Source organism: Bradysia coprophila (assembly GCF_014529535.1).
Source record: "Bradysia coprophila strain Holo2 chromosome X unlocalized genomic scaffold, BU_Bcop_v1 contig_79, whole genome shotgun sequence".
NCBI lineage: Eukaryota > Metazoa > Arthropoda > Insecta > Diptera > Sciaridae > Bradysia > Bradysia coprophila.
This window is the reverse complement of record NW_023503370.1, coordinates 1,184,111-1,199,220: the sequence shown is the minus strand read 5'-3', so window position 1 is coordinate 1,199,220 and position 15,110 is coordinate 1,184,111. Positions and strand designations below refer to the sequence as shown.

Genomic DNA, 15,110 nt, shown 5'->3' with positions numbered 1-15,110 from the left:
GATTCTGGCAAAGGCACAAGAGTTCTGTTCGGTAAGTTATACGTATGCGTTTCTGTAATTCATATATGGAACAAGATTCTTTCAAAAAAAAAACATTTTTTTTAAACAAAGTGTTTACAAGATGCACACTTTTATGCGCTAAAAGCTGTGCAAATTAAAATATTAAAAGGGAATAATGAAAAGGTTTTCAAGCGAAATATTTATAATAAAAATACATGACACTTTCCCTGGAGCAATATGATTTGCTTTTTATTATTCACAGCAACTTTTTGCAGCTTTTCAAAAAAAATCTTACACGCAACACTAAATGAACAAGTAGGTAAAACATTATGAAATCATCATGTGAGTTAACGTCAACGATTTAGAGCTGGAACTATACGTATGTAAGGACTTCAATATAATATATTCAGCTTGTATGCGACAGTAGATTCGCGTATATCAAATAATAATCCATAAATCTTCCATTCCGAATGTAAGTAAAAGTTAAAACAAATTATACAAATGCTCTCGAAACACCAATAGAACCGCGTTCGCATCACACAAAACTGTTATTCGTTGGGATGCGCTCACTTCAAATTATAAACACATATCGCATCATCACTATCAAGGGGATATTCATCAGTTTTCAACGTAAGAAAAATATTCTAACATTTTTCGATCATCAAGTGATGAGCATTCAACTGTGAAGGAAAAAAAAACACTCACAGGAACGTATGTGTATATATGCAGAACGTTTTCTTTTGAGTGAAACTGTACATAATTATAAAATATTTAGTGGAAATGACAATACAAGTATCACCCCACCAGGTACACGTATATGTACGGGTTTAGTTTCAGGCGATTTCTTTTTTCTGCTTATTAATTGCTTAAATCAAAATCAAGAAGAAATTATCGTGTTAACTGATGAAAATTTAATCCCTTCAAAGTATGATGCTTACATACAATCCATAGATAAACAAAGTGGCAAACCACTGAAGCCTCAAATAGGCTCTTGTTTTACTTAAATGTTTTTGTTGTTTTTTTTTTCCTCTCTCTCCTTTTTTTTCATATTTTCCTGTGTCACATAGCTATACCGCGCTTCACTCTACCATAATTAATATTTCAATCGACAAAGACTTGAAATGGCTCCAGTTTATGTCTACTAACTTTTATATTCTCCAGTGCATTTAAGGTATGTGTACTATGTGGTGTACTTTGTGTAGTATGGATTGCATATAAACTGAGCTATGCTGACAATTTGTATAATATCATCTATCAACGTATATGGAAGACAAATTTTATAAATAAGTACTGAAGGTGGTACATAAGAGAGCGTTATCCAATAATTTTACGAACATACTATGTGGATGAGCGGTATGAGCCTATAAAACATCATTTTCTTTTCAGTTAGTTTTCTTTTAGATGTATCCAAGCATCGCACATACGGTTATTTTTGTTGTTGTTGTTGTCCTTTATGTGAGTGGAAACGATACGATGATTTTGTTTTATTGTCTAAATGTTCATAAACAAACAAGATCACTTAGACTGATAATGGATATATTAGTAGAAAAACGACATAAATATTGTAATCATATTTTAACCTTAAGCCAGTTGAATACATGACCACAGCGTAATGTATACATGGTATACAGTGAAATATAAATGAAAATCACATAAAATTCCGTGTGATTGCATGTCGGAAGGAGTCTATTTCCTACCGTAACGCCTTTTAAGGAAATTCCCGATTCAAATGACACCCTTCATTTGGGGAAAAATTGCTTATACACGCAACATATGTCACAGTATAATAAAAAAATAATAATTTTTCAAGTAATTGAGATCGAAACTTTGTGATAAAAGTTTTTAATGTTCACTAAAATAAACGTTCAACTGAAGTGTACGGTGCGGTTGATTAGTAATAATTTCGATAATGTTCCGAAGGGAGATCTTTTTTATTTTCGTTTTTGTTCTATGTATACCCAAGAATTACGTTAAAATGTGACTTTTATGGCAGTTCATTATTTTACTATTCACATATGATAATACATTTCTGAGTTGTCCTCGTAGTCCTAGCAGATTTTCTTTTGTTAAGTTGGATTAAGCTTAACATTGGCAAATATGAACCCAGTCTCTGCAATTCGATTTTCAAATTTTCACAGACCAATTACAGACATCAATGACGAAATGTGCACCGAGTCGATGCGCTATTTCGTTAGCGGGAATGATATTTATTACGTTAATACGTGAAAATTTACTGTGATACCAATAATGTTCGGCATAAAATCATTATAATCATTTCCTCAATATTGACACAAATTTAATATAAAATATTGAATTCCAATAATGTTATATGGCTGTGGTGGGGAGGGTAATATAAAAGCTGTCAATTGAAAGTTCCTTCTCTTTTTTTTAATCATTTACTTAATTAGATTTACAGCCGAGTTAGATAACAACAAGTTTTAACACACTTTTCCCATACACAAATCCGGAGTAGATAATGAAAATAGGCGTTCGTTCTAGTGGTAACTCGCACTGTGTGTGTGTGTTTTTTTTTTTTGTTTCGTCAATTTAAAAGAATAGATAGAACGTTTTACGGTAAGATTGTTATCAATGTGAGCCGTACACTTGAAACAGAATAAAATTATGAAATGAAATATGAAGGCAATGAAGCATGATGCATCCAAACACTTTATAGAAATAGGTATAAAAATACGATAAAGTGGGGTGTTGCTGGATGTGTCATCGAAGGAATAAATGAAAGGAAAGAAGGAGAAAAAAAACCACACTGAGTGTTCAGTTTTTTTTTTTATCTAATTAGTTACACTTGGAATCTTCGTTGCATTCAAATAAAAGAAAATAGAAGGAGTGTCAAGCCCGCAAATGCAAAATCTAATTAATTTATTGACAAACTCGAATGCATTATCTGAATATGATTGCTCTTCCGATGTGCTATTCTTCAATCATTATTATTATTTCAAATTAGCTCATTGAAATTATGAATCAGCATCTAAATGCATGATGCCTTTGCTGTGAGTAATTTTTTTTTAAACATACGATGTACACATAAGTGTACCAATTAAAACCGCTTTGGAGACGTTAACACTCTACATATCAGTTGCATTATCTACGTAGATATTCCTATTCTCTGCGAAAAATAAATATATGAACTAGGATGCGCTTTTGTCAAGTGAGTGATATGATGGAATGACAAGATGCCGTTGAATAATACATCAACACTGTACATAAACAGTACCATGTGCTTCATCTCTAGCATCATAGACATTTATATTGGGACTGATATACACGATGTGTGGTACTTTATATGTTTTTTGAAGGAATGTTTCGCTGAATACACGTTCAGCATTACCTACGACAATATTGTGGATAAAGGCAAGGATATAAGTAGCGAAAATTGTATGTCTGAATTGTTGTATCACAATTGAAATGCTGAAAATAATAACACACTATGAGAACATTATACGCAAAACTTGTTTCGTTGTGTGTATACTAATGTAAACATATCTACGGAACCGAGAAAATTGGAAAATTTATTCTGAAAATAAATGTCATACACTTATGACAAAATTGTCTTTCTAAGTAGTATGCATGATGAGTCGGTACATATAGACATACAAGCAGATACTGGAAAATATGATAATGAAGATAGAAATGCTGTCTTGCAGTTTTAACGGCTGCATTCGAATGTGAAATGTTTAATCCTTTATTACTTATGCATTTTGTACAATGCAGCTTTTCAGTCAGTTTCCCGCTTGATGAATGAGAAATTTGAGTTGAAACTATACTCGCCTCGCCTTGTAAGCTTCTTAACAGTTGAGCAGAATTCTGACAATTAAACTTGGCATAGCAAGTGGAAGTCTGTTGAGGGAATTTTTCGTTGAGATGCGTTTGATTTTCACAAAACGTCGGTCACAAACAAATTCATTGATTAAATCGGATTAATGAAAATTGACCAACAATGTTGGACTGTCGTGTCGATGTTATCGCTATTTTCCCGCACTATTTTCGACTTATTCGATTAAATATATTTTTGTGTAAACAATAAAAAATTGGTCGTCTACTCACCTAAAATTCGAGAACCATTTCACCAATTGTGCGGTATTGTTCTTATTGAATTTTATATCTGGAAAATACATCTTCAGCACTTGTGAGCTCGGATATCTCACCCAGAAGAACATCAGCTTCGCCTTTCTGAGGTGCATCGGTGTCAATGTTGCAGAGTGCATCGAAGTTAAGGAATTTACAGCTCTAAATTGTTGGAAATCGGTTTTTTGTTTTATATGTTCTCATTTAGTAAATTATATTTTGTTTCGGGTCATTTGGTTTATTAACAAGAAAACAGAAGCAAACAAAAAAAAAATATTGAACAAATTTGAATGAACGAAAGATATCAGAACGGAATCGAAACTCAATTTAATATCATTGAACGTTAGTCAATTTGTGAAACGTACGACAACGATTTAATGTTTTAAAAAAAAGTAAAACAAAACTACAGAGTTAAATGGCTTCAATTGCAAATCCCTGTAAGAGTGTAAAGCGTAAAAGAATCTTTACAAGTGAAAGACATAGAGACTCACAGGCATTTAATGCGATATTATAAGGAACACACAGTACTTATAATAAATATTTTGTTTTGGATTAAGTGCATTACTGATGCGAGCAAAGGATTTGTGCCAAGCTAATAACAATTTATACCCAACCATTGTTGATGTAAGATTGTTTACACAAACGGGGGGAGGGGAAAAATTGAACCAAAATTGCTGTTCAATAATAAATTATAAAAAAGTAACAATAAATAATTGACTGACGATAAACGAATACCAAACCATACATCAACTAATCAGACATCAAATTATGGATAGAACTTGTTGAATGGATTGTAATTCATTTATTAATGTTGGAAGTTATTAAATTGTCGAAATGAGGCGTACAAGCATTTGGTTTGTTTGTTTGTTTGTTTGTTTTCAATATTTTTTTTTTTTTTTTCGTTGACCCGATAGTGTCTGATTTAGTTATTTGGAATGCATCTTTATGAGAAATTGAGATGAACAAATAAACGTCCAAATTTGAGTGAGATATTCAAATGTATAATGTTGAAAGTATAGTACCGAACCTCTACTCAGTCACACATAGCAACAAGCAAATTCATTTTATTAAAAAAAAAGGTTTGATGTAAGTGGTGAATTGCATTGGGTAGGAATTTACAATTTTTTTTTTTTTTTCAAATCAGCAGAGGTCGTACCGACATTACACAATGAATAATTCGTTCGTATGAACGGTGAAAATGATAATTCACTCGAGACAATGATTTGCATTATTAATAAACAACTAATGCATGCAATTATATTATATGTATCACATTAGGCCTGCTCTGACTTCGGGGAGTGTGGGATATTGGGCTGAATAGGTGTTTTTCTGGTCCGGAAGGCTTAAATATGAGACCCGTATCTTTTTTCAGAATTTAAAAAAATAGTTTAGGCATGGGGAGCGATTCATTTGTACAAATGTACGAATGCGTTAGTTAGAAGAGTAAAAAAGATATACACCATCATTCTCCTCTCTTCTAACCAACGCTTTCGTACATTTGTACAAATGCCTCGCTCCCCATGCCTAAACTATTTTTTAAAATTCTAAAAAAAGATACGGGCCCCATATTTAAGCCTTCCGGACCTGAAAATCTCCTATTTAGCCCAATATCCCACACTCCCCGGATTCAGAGCAGGCCTAGTATCACATGGAGAGAGAAAAAAAAACGGAAAGAATTTTCATAAAAACAAATAAATATCGCCAATTATAGAGACAAAACACCGTGCAGTACTTTCAGACATTAAAATAATAAAAATAAAATTTTATGGAAACAAGAACCTTAACATAGTACTATCGAAAAGAATATCCCATAACCACTCGAGAAACACTTGCGAGTATTCTCATGTAATTTGCATTTTATGAAGATTTTTTTATAATAATTTTTTTTTTAAAGTTTTGGTATCAGAAGGGGTATATCATTTCTCTAGTATTCCATGACTGGAAGCAATGTGCAAATGTGTTATGTGAATGGATGGAATTAAGGTAAATCATATTTTATTAATTGAGTTGCAAATGTAGATGATATATAAACCATAGAAATGCGACATGAATAATTCACGGAAGACATTAAAATCAGAAATGTTTGTGGAATAGACTTGAATCTGACAGGCAGGTCAGATGAAGGTCAGAATTGTTCAATTTTTTTTTTTTGCTGTTGTTAATTAAAAATGAAATCAATAGAAACAGAACAGTGGGAAAAGCGAAAAAGTAACTTTTTTTAAATGAAAATTGAGAAATTAAGACGAAAGAGAAAAACGAAAATTAAAATAAAAAACAAAAATCTTACTGTAAGTATGGATCATTTGAAAAGGATATAGTAGGTTGAATTCCTTCATACGTAATATCCGCTGAATTGCAATCCGAATTTCTGTCATTTGCATCCATAGCAGCTCTCATATGAGCGTAATCGGGTGAGCTGCCATGATGTGCGGCCGCCAATAATGCTGGATGCAGCATCGTTGGTGGATGAGGTAGTGGTGGTGAATCTCTCGGATCCATCATGCCTCCATAGCCGGGTGGACTCGATGACATTTTCATGTGATGCAGTTGGGCTGCTTGTGGTGTGTGTGGTCCGTGAGGCCCGTGTGGATTGAAAAATGGGCTATACGGTGAAAATACTTGGGATTCGTGCAACGATGGATTTGGTATAGCAACTGATGTGGGTAATGAAACGGGCATCATTGATGATGGTGGCGCATGATATGATGATCGGGACGATGGACTGTCCGATGGTGTACTGGCTGGTGGATTGTACGGTTTCAAGTTATTATTGCTGTTGTTGCATTGGTCCATTGAGCCGGGTGGCGGTCCAATGCCGTCCTGAGCTAGAATACGACTGACTGTTCGTGGCGTGATTCGGGTGTCGGTGACTTTATGACGCTTTTTCTTCGGCGCAACAACCAAACTCAATGCTTCATTTTGCTCTGGATTATGTTCTCGTATTTCTGGTTTACAGAAGGGATTCACTATCGGATGACCACCAAGTACGTTCATCGAATTGTATAGCGCTGCAGCTGCTACGGAGTTCATGCCTTGCGGAGGTTTAGGTGCCTGAAACATTGCCGCTGTGGGCGAAGGACGTACATGAGGTGGCATATTCATATTGTTCATATTGGTATTATTATCAAGTGGAGGCCCGTTTAAATGCATTGGCATTCCTATCGGTGGAAAAGCATTGCCATTTAATCTGGGACCGTTATTTTGATTCATCAGTGAATTGACGTGACTTAATGAATTTATTGATTGATTGCTACTGTTGCTAATATTAGCATTACTACAAACTGGGCCATTACCTGCTTGAACGTTGTTCGCTCGTTCCGACTGTTTTGTACGTGGTGACTTGCGATCGAGCATTTGTGTAGCCATCATCAAATCTTTGTTCAGTTGTTCAGCAGCAGCGGCAGCCGCTTCCGTCTGCTTGTTCAGGAATCTTCGTTGATGTATAAATCGTGTAACAATCGAATCCACCAAGTTCGTTAGAGAAGCTGTGATTTCAGTTTTCAAAACATCAGCGAGTCCTGAGGCAAGTCCTTCAAAATCGTTGTTGTTAGACACCGAACCCATTGAATTGGGATTTGATCGCATTATATTCAATCGATCTGATAGGTCTGATGGAACAGTGGAACCTTTCGGAATTTGCGGTGATTGTTGCAATGAGGATGGTTGTTGCTGTTGCTGTTGTGGAGAGTGATGGGTTTGTGGTGATGTATTTTGAGAACTACTTTGCTGTTGTTGTGGTGGTTGGTGTTGTTGTGCCATTTGTTGTTGTACCTGCTGGCGTTCTTGCTGTTGATGCTGTTGCTGTTGTTGTAATTGCTGTTGCTGTTGTTGTTGCTGCTGCTGCTGCTGTTGTTGCTGTTGCATTCTTTCTTGTTGTTCAGCATTTTCTTTTTGCATTCGAGCCTCTTGATCCATGAAAAACTTTTGTCCCAAGTACATTGCTGCGGCATTATTGAAGGCATGATGTGAATGTTGCGCATGAGGATGTTGAATCGGATGATCATGCGAATTGATAACAGGTGGTCCACCGTGAGTTATATGCTGAAGTAATGGCAAACCGCCATTAAATCCGGGAGGCAAATGAGCCTGAGGTGTCAATTGTGAATGCAATTTGGATGATATCATTTTACCCATAACTTGCGATAACATATTGGTGGCATTGTGATTTGATTTCGGTGTTGTTGGCATTTCCTTCATTGGCGATAGCGCTGGCGACGATGGCAGCGAATGAGCATTTGACGAACTTTTGTCGGGCGAATCTTTAATTTGATCGGGCAAAGTCTCAACAATATCACTAGCTGTATCGTCAATCTCTTGAGTTTCTGGAGTGTGTTCAATGATACTACACAATTGCACATATTTCTGTTGCATTTCAGCCAATTTCTCTTGCATTGAACGTAATTGCGATTCCAGAGCATTCTTTTCCACACGTTTCTGATGAATCTGTGGGTGATCATCGTCATCTTCGTCATCGTTTAACATAAGGCTTTGAATGTGTAGGCCCAAATTCAATCCAGCCGCAACAGCAGCATATCGCTCAGCAGCACTATTGTCATGTTGTTGAGGATGGTATAATTTTCGTTTTTTACATCCATTCACCTGTGGCTGATTGGACGATAGCCCGGGACTGGAGCGCATTGTCGAAACGATATTTTCGACACGGGCTCGTTTCATATCAAGAGCAACTGGTTCATTTTTACCGGACATCAAATTGGGTGAGGCAGTGGTCGCTTTATCAATTTGTTGCAATTCCATGTCCAAATCCTCTTTCGAATTCAGTAAATTTTCGTCCGATCCGGGCATAGACGACAACGAATTTTCCGAATCCGATCTGGAGTTCAAACACACCATATCGTCGTCCATGATGTCGTCATGGTTGTTTTTCGATATATTGTTGTTGGAAATGTTCTGTCCATCCAAATGTTTCAAACGATTCTGCATACCACTTTGAGCACTTTCATCCGCACAATCTAAATTATGCCGCGATATTTCGTGATTCATTTGTTGTGTACCACTGTTTCCATTTCGTGATATATTTCCACTACTATTAACACCTAAGTCATTATCGTTCAATTCACCCACCGATTCACTTTTAATATTCACTTCTTGTTTCACAATGTTATTACTGCTGCCGTTTGTGTTATTATTTTTGCTAATACTATTGTTATTATCTGGTGACGATCTTTCAACACTTATCGCACTATTGTTGTGATTGGCAGCACACAATTCTTGATCGAGTGCCATTAATTCCTTTTTCCCTTGTAATATATTCCGCAACATATGATGCGCTAAATCACTAGGTTGAGGTGGTGTCGAACTACCACGTCGTATAGCCGGTGATGAAAGTGCATTTGCACTTTCAAAACAAATTTTATTACCGTCAGAATTTGTAGCACCTTCTAACGTTGTTTGTTGCATTATTGCATTATCCGGACCACTAGCGTCTTGGGCCTGTTTCACTTGTCTTGCTAATAATTCGTTTAACATTTTTGTCGTACCGTAACCGCCTGGACTAAATAATCCAAAATGTTGTTGATTTTGGCTATAAATAGCCCCGTATATACCTCCACTCATGAGGGAAGGCCGCGAACTAAAATTCGGTATAGAAGAATAACTATTTCTTGGTTCGCCCGCGTCTACGCGTTGTCTGGCTCGTTTTGTTTTCTTCAGTAACTTATCTCCGTACAATCCAAAACTGTCTGTGTCCTCCTCTGATGACATCATAAGAATCACCAGACTTTATTGGCTTAAAGCCCATTAAAGTGGGAGATTTTCTCCCTACTCTCGTATACTTTAACCTATTGCTATGTTGCTTACACGTAAAAGACGATAAAAAATACTCTCTTGCAATACCAATGTATTCCCCTTCTACTTGAAAGCAACAATGCCTCTCTCTTAACCCGGCCTTATACGAGTTCCCCTGCCATTGCATGAACCTGAAAAGAGAATAGAAAATGTTTTAACGAAATGGAATATGAAGAAATAACAAAATATTGTTGATGTTGAGTTGTATAGTAATATAGTGGTAGAAATATATACCGTGTGTGTGCACGGTGCTATATGAGTATGCATTTGTAATATACATCTCGTTTCTTATTTTAAATTAATATTCAAGATAATTATTGGCGAATTGAATATATATTTCTCTACGATTTGAGGTGTCTTTCTATTCTAATTTTATACTTTTACGTTTACGAAGATTCTTCATCTTCATCGTGAAATAATTTCTGCTAAAAGGGCAACAAAACATGACTGAAAACTCTGGTTCATAATATGATTTGCTTAACACCTGGATATGTTTCTACCTTTTCGAATTCATTCATTGCTCATAGTCAGCTGTTCAAATTGATTTATTTTTATACTTTGTGTCATGTTCCCTCGATGGTATAAAGAAGAGGAGAGTCTCAAAATAATAAATTCAGAATTGTTTACAGGACCAATGTTTATTAAGACAATGAAAAAAGTTACGCTTAGCATTCAATCCGGATGTAAGTGGACGATTCGGAACTGCTACATTTTTTCTGTGCGTTTCAATTGATACTTGTACAGACAGAGCGATGCTATGATTTTCAACTTTGTTTTAGGCTAATGGTAGACAATGGGTAAAGAAACTGTTTTTTTTTAATATATATATTTTAAATGACAACGACATTAAGACAATCTGAATCTATTTACTGCAACAACTGAATTAAGACCAGCATGTTATGAATATTTTAATTGATTTGACTATGCCACTAACATAATTGTGGTATACTTGAATGTTTGTCTTGATATGAGCAGGAATTCACTATGAAAATTTATGATTTTCGACCAATTCAAACTCATTTCAATCTTTTAGGCTTTCATTCATTTTCAAAGCAAGTGCATATCCCAACGTTTTTATTGCAAATTTTTCCTTGTTTATTTTCTTACAAAAAAATGCCACGACAATATACATACAGGGGAAATCATTGCTATCATCCAGAACAAGCTGAGAAGATTCCTTCATAAAAACCTCAACGGAGACAAAAGAGAGCATGGATGAAAATGTATGTAAACAACACAGTCGGGAAAAGGATTCATGCGCATTGGCGTAAGGAATTCGAATTCAACGTAAAGTTGTTCGAATTTCTATAAATTGAGGAAATAGTAACACCTCTTCAAGTAATTTATCGTAAGCTTTTACTGCAGTTGAAATAACGTTGAAATTTGATTTTAGCTGGAAGTATGCCTAAAAGAGTTACTTCTCCGGGGAAAGAAAACGTTAAAAAATATGATTCGAGTAATTACACTCCGACAAGAGTTGCATGTATTTTCTAAGACACTGTTCCACGTCGTTGAATCAAAAATAAAAATAATTTCATAAAGTCTCTTCGATAAAGTGCGTTATGCGTAAATATTTCTCACGGTTGCCTGATTTTCAACGTACTTTTTCGAATTCAGCTGAAAAATATCCGTTAAGACGTTGAATGTCCTGATATATAAGTCAGATAAAAAGAATAAGAATTAATATATCGTGTGCACATAAACCACTATTATTACAAAAAGTTTAAATACCAGTTCCAGTGAGTGCCTTATGCGCCCCTTTTCTTTATTTTAAATGTCTTAAAGACGTTAGCAATTTAATAAAATTCAACGTATATAACCATATACACAATAGAGGGGACCGTGCCGTATGAATTGAGCACATTGAACACATGGTGGTTTGTTATGCAGAGCTGAATTTCACATTATTCGGTTGCTTTTTATTTGGAATAGAAATTCAGTTTTTTTTGTTGTTCGTATACACCGTTTGGTATGAGGAAAGAAGAGATGTGGTTATTTGAACTGCATGTTCGAGTTACGAAGTGCTTCCGATTTGGCCCTGCGTTTATAAGAAATCGACGTTATTGTTAAGTTTTTTTTTATATTTCTTTTAAACGAAGGGTGCATTACGAGTCTTATTATGAGCATGTGTTTAGAAAGGTGAAATATGGTACACCTTTCCAAACAAAAACAAAAATTTTCTGCAAGGAGCGTTGTTTTTTAAATTTTAGTTTCAACGGTCACAAATATGAATATGGGCTGTTTGACTGTAGATTGTACAAGGAATTGAATATTAATAGACCAAATAGTCTACGATTTCAATGATTCTCAATTTGATTATAAGTTTTTCTTGCCTCTATTGAGTAGACTCTAACTTATCAACAATCTACTCGGGGCGGCCGAACAACATTCGTAATTAAATTTTATTTGTTAAAGTTACAGTGTTCTTTTTATAGAGAAAGTGTTCCATGAACTAAAAATAAACGACTCATATCCTTCCTTTAGAGTTTATCCAAACACATAATAAAACTAAAGTATTTCCACATTTCCATACATTATAAAAGAGAATTTGCAGTCTACATTTTCGCAACAATCACCGAAGAACAAAGAAAGGATATACTTTTGAAATTACGATTCTTGTTTACAAACTTTAAGTTTAGAGTGCAAGCAATCTAATTTGCATAATGTTTTACCTAATACTTGAAAATTTAAATTAGACTCCTCTTCTCTCACTCTTGAACTGTATTAGACATATTTGCTGAACTATAAAAATAATGTTTTCTGTACACGATTACATATGATAAGCACACTTAATTGTATTTACCGTTATGTTGTTGGCAAGCGGAGGTCTTGTGGTAGTTTATAAAAAATAAAATCTTTTGTGAAGTTAAGTGCTCTTAATATCAGAGAAATGATACGTAGACTGTAAAGTCGAAGCAGCAAAGTTCAAACATGATTTTACAGTCAAAAATAAAATATTTTGTTACTAAGCTCTTGTATCTAAAAAAGAAAAAAAATATTTTGTTTTGTCCTATAGATAGGTTTTAGTCGCTTTCTACAGATCAGCTGATCTACAAACAACCATGACAAACATTTGAGTTAGGTCTTGTTCGCGCTACAGTAACGTTCAAACCTTTGGACGGTGTCCAGGTATCACAGGTTGGACTACCGGTTCACTGCAATTTTCGTTGTTTTTCAAAAAAAAAAAGTTTTGATAAGAAAGGCAGTCTACACGTAGAGTAGCAAGGAATCAATATTTTCGAATATTTTGAATTTTCAAATATGTTTTTTTGAACCGAACAAAAGATCACAAAGTTATGGTTGATGTGTTTCGTTGGGTTATTTTTAGTATTGATTGATTGTGCAAATTAAATTACAGTTGCGACTATACACTATTTATCAATCGAAATTTCTTCTGATGCGTCTTTTACGGTAGCCACATCGACAATGATGTTAACAGATTAATTAGATGTTTGGAACGATAATAAAAACCTATTGTCCATCGGGGGTGTCGTTTTTCTTGGACTAAATCGACTAAATTCGAATAGTTTGGCAACTTTAGTTCTGTCAAGTGTACTTGACTGAATGGTTTATTCTTCTACTTTTTGGGCTTAAAGGAATTTAATTTTTTGCGTAGCGAACCATGCACCAATGACGTTGATTAAGTGTGGAATAATTTAGTACAAAAACGGTTTTTCGCACTTGTTCTTCAAACACCACTAATCCAAAAATTTTGACTTTTCATTTTAATTTCAAAATTATCGCCCGCCCTTACCCTATGATTTTTCTGTTTTATGTAACGATTCTCGAACCTAAACCTAAAATGTTGGTTTGATATTTTTGAAAACGGTCAAATGTAAACAACGTTAGAAAGAAAATGATAATTTTAACATAATACATTTGATACAACACACTGCGTGTACGACACTATTAGTGGCAACATAATTTCCTTTCTTAAATATACGAAAAAAATTTGTGTTTCCACGATAAAGTGTCAGATATTGTAACTTTTACAACTTTAAATTGATAGTTGTAGATACTAATAGGTATGTTTAGCTATAAATAATTCAACGCAATGTTTGAACGATTAGAAGTCAAAAACTTTTGTCGAAATAAGTTTCAAAGTTTAATAATTTCCCGTTAAAAAGTGACTGCCTTTTATCGATAGCCATTAATATTGAATAGCCACTGAGTGGAGAAAAAAAAACGAATTCGTTCTAATATCGTTAGAGCCCAGGTGAAGTAGACTAAAACATTGAAGTGGTAAAAAGGACCAGCAAAGTAAACTTCTTCACGAGTTCAATTTCCTATTTGGTTGTTCTTAGAGGTATTAACTATCGAGGATTTATATCATAAGTTTTGTACGAATTCTTATCCATTGAAACACCAGCGACTTGTTTAGAAACATTGAGATTTGTTTGCTTCAATGTATATTAACTTATCAAGGCTGATTATTGTGATTTTGTGGCTAGTCAAACTTGTTGCAACTGAATGGAGAATAAATGTAACTCAAATCAAAAGCTTTGAAATTGACTCATTCTAGGGGTCGTAGGTCTGGACATTTTACTCTGGAAGACCGGGAAGGCTAAGGCCATTAGAAAATATCGACATTATTGTTTCAACAAAATAGCTTCTGGCTAATAATGAAATTTCTTCTTAATTTCTTAATCTTTGTACAGTTTGTAAACCAAAGGCTTCTGCAGAATCAGCAAGAACTGAACATCCCCAGCTGGTCGACAAAAACAATACCTTTGTGTCGAAAACAATTCAAATGCAAGCTACGTACAGTTGCATACACACGTTAAGGTCATCTATGTGCGCAAGTAACACGTATGAATTTAGTAAATTCGTTGTTTAGAATGTGTATTGATTGTATATTATACAAAGTAGAGTGTGTTTTTTGATCAGTTGGTGAAGTTCAGCTGTTGCTGATTCTGCATAAGCCTTTGGTTTACAAACTGTAGTCAGCATTAGGTTGGCTAGATTTTACATTTCACAATGCACACGAAATTCTGTCAAGAAATATCTGGAGGTCTAGAAGGTGAAAATTCTTCTACAACAGCTATTTAGTTTGTCATGTCCATTCATTAGAGAACTCTTTTTCTGTTGGCAAATTAGTTATAAAACAACTTATTTTTGAACCAATTTACCTTTTATCTTTAAAATTAATGTCGCTACATGTGAATGACTAAACCGTAATCTTTGTAATAACTTAGAGAGAAAAAACATACTTTGCAGCCTGA

At 34.7% G+C, this 15,110-nt stretch overlaps 1 protein-coding gene and 1 long non-coding RNA gene across 11 annotated transcripts in view; both read right to left on the bottom strand.

The window, feature by feature from the left end:
* The window catches only part of LOC119070413 (homeobox protein prospero), a 90,086-nt gene that overhangs the window by 9,084 nt on the left and 65,892 nt on the right, over window positions 1-15,110 (bottom strand). For 5 of the 10 annotated variants that reach the window (XM_037174744.1, XM_037174746.1, XM_037174745.1 and 2 more), the window contains 2 exons: window positions 6,371-10,019; window positions 4,063-4,245 (listed from right to left, as the gene is read on the bottom strand). In XM_037174744.1, the coding sequence (XP_037030639.1) occupies window positions 4,063-4,245; window positions 6,371-9,807 (3,620 nt within the window). In that variant the 5' untranslated portion in view covers window positions 9,808-10,019. The remainder of the gene's footprint in view (window positions 1-4,062; window positions 4,246-6,370; window positions 10,020-15,110) is intronic. The other 5 variants (XM_037174751.1, XM_037174752.1, XM_037174749.1 and 2 more) reach the window with 3 other exon arrangements.
* On the bottom strand, window positions 5,324-6,334 carry LOC119070418. The gene is made up of 2 exons (XR_005086510.1): window positions 5,732-6,334; window positions 5,324-5,363 (listed from the first exon to the last, which is right to left on the bottom strand). It is a non-coding gene; the product is annotated as an uncharacterized LOC119070418 (long non-coding RNA).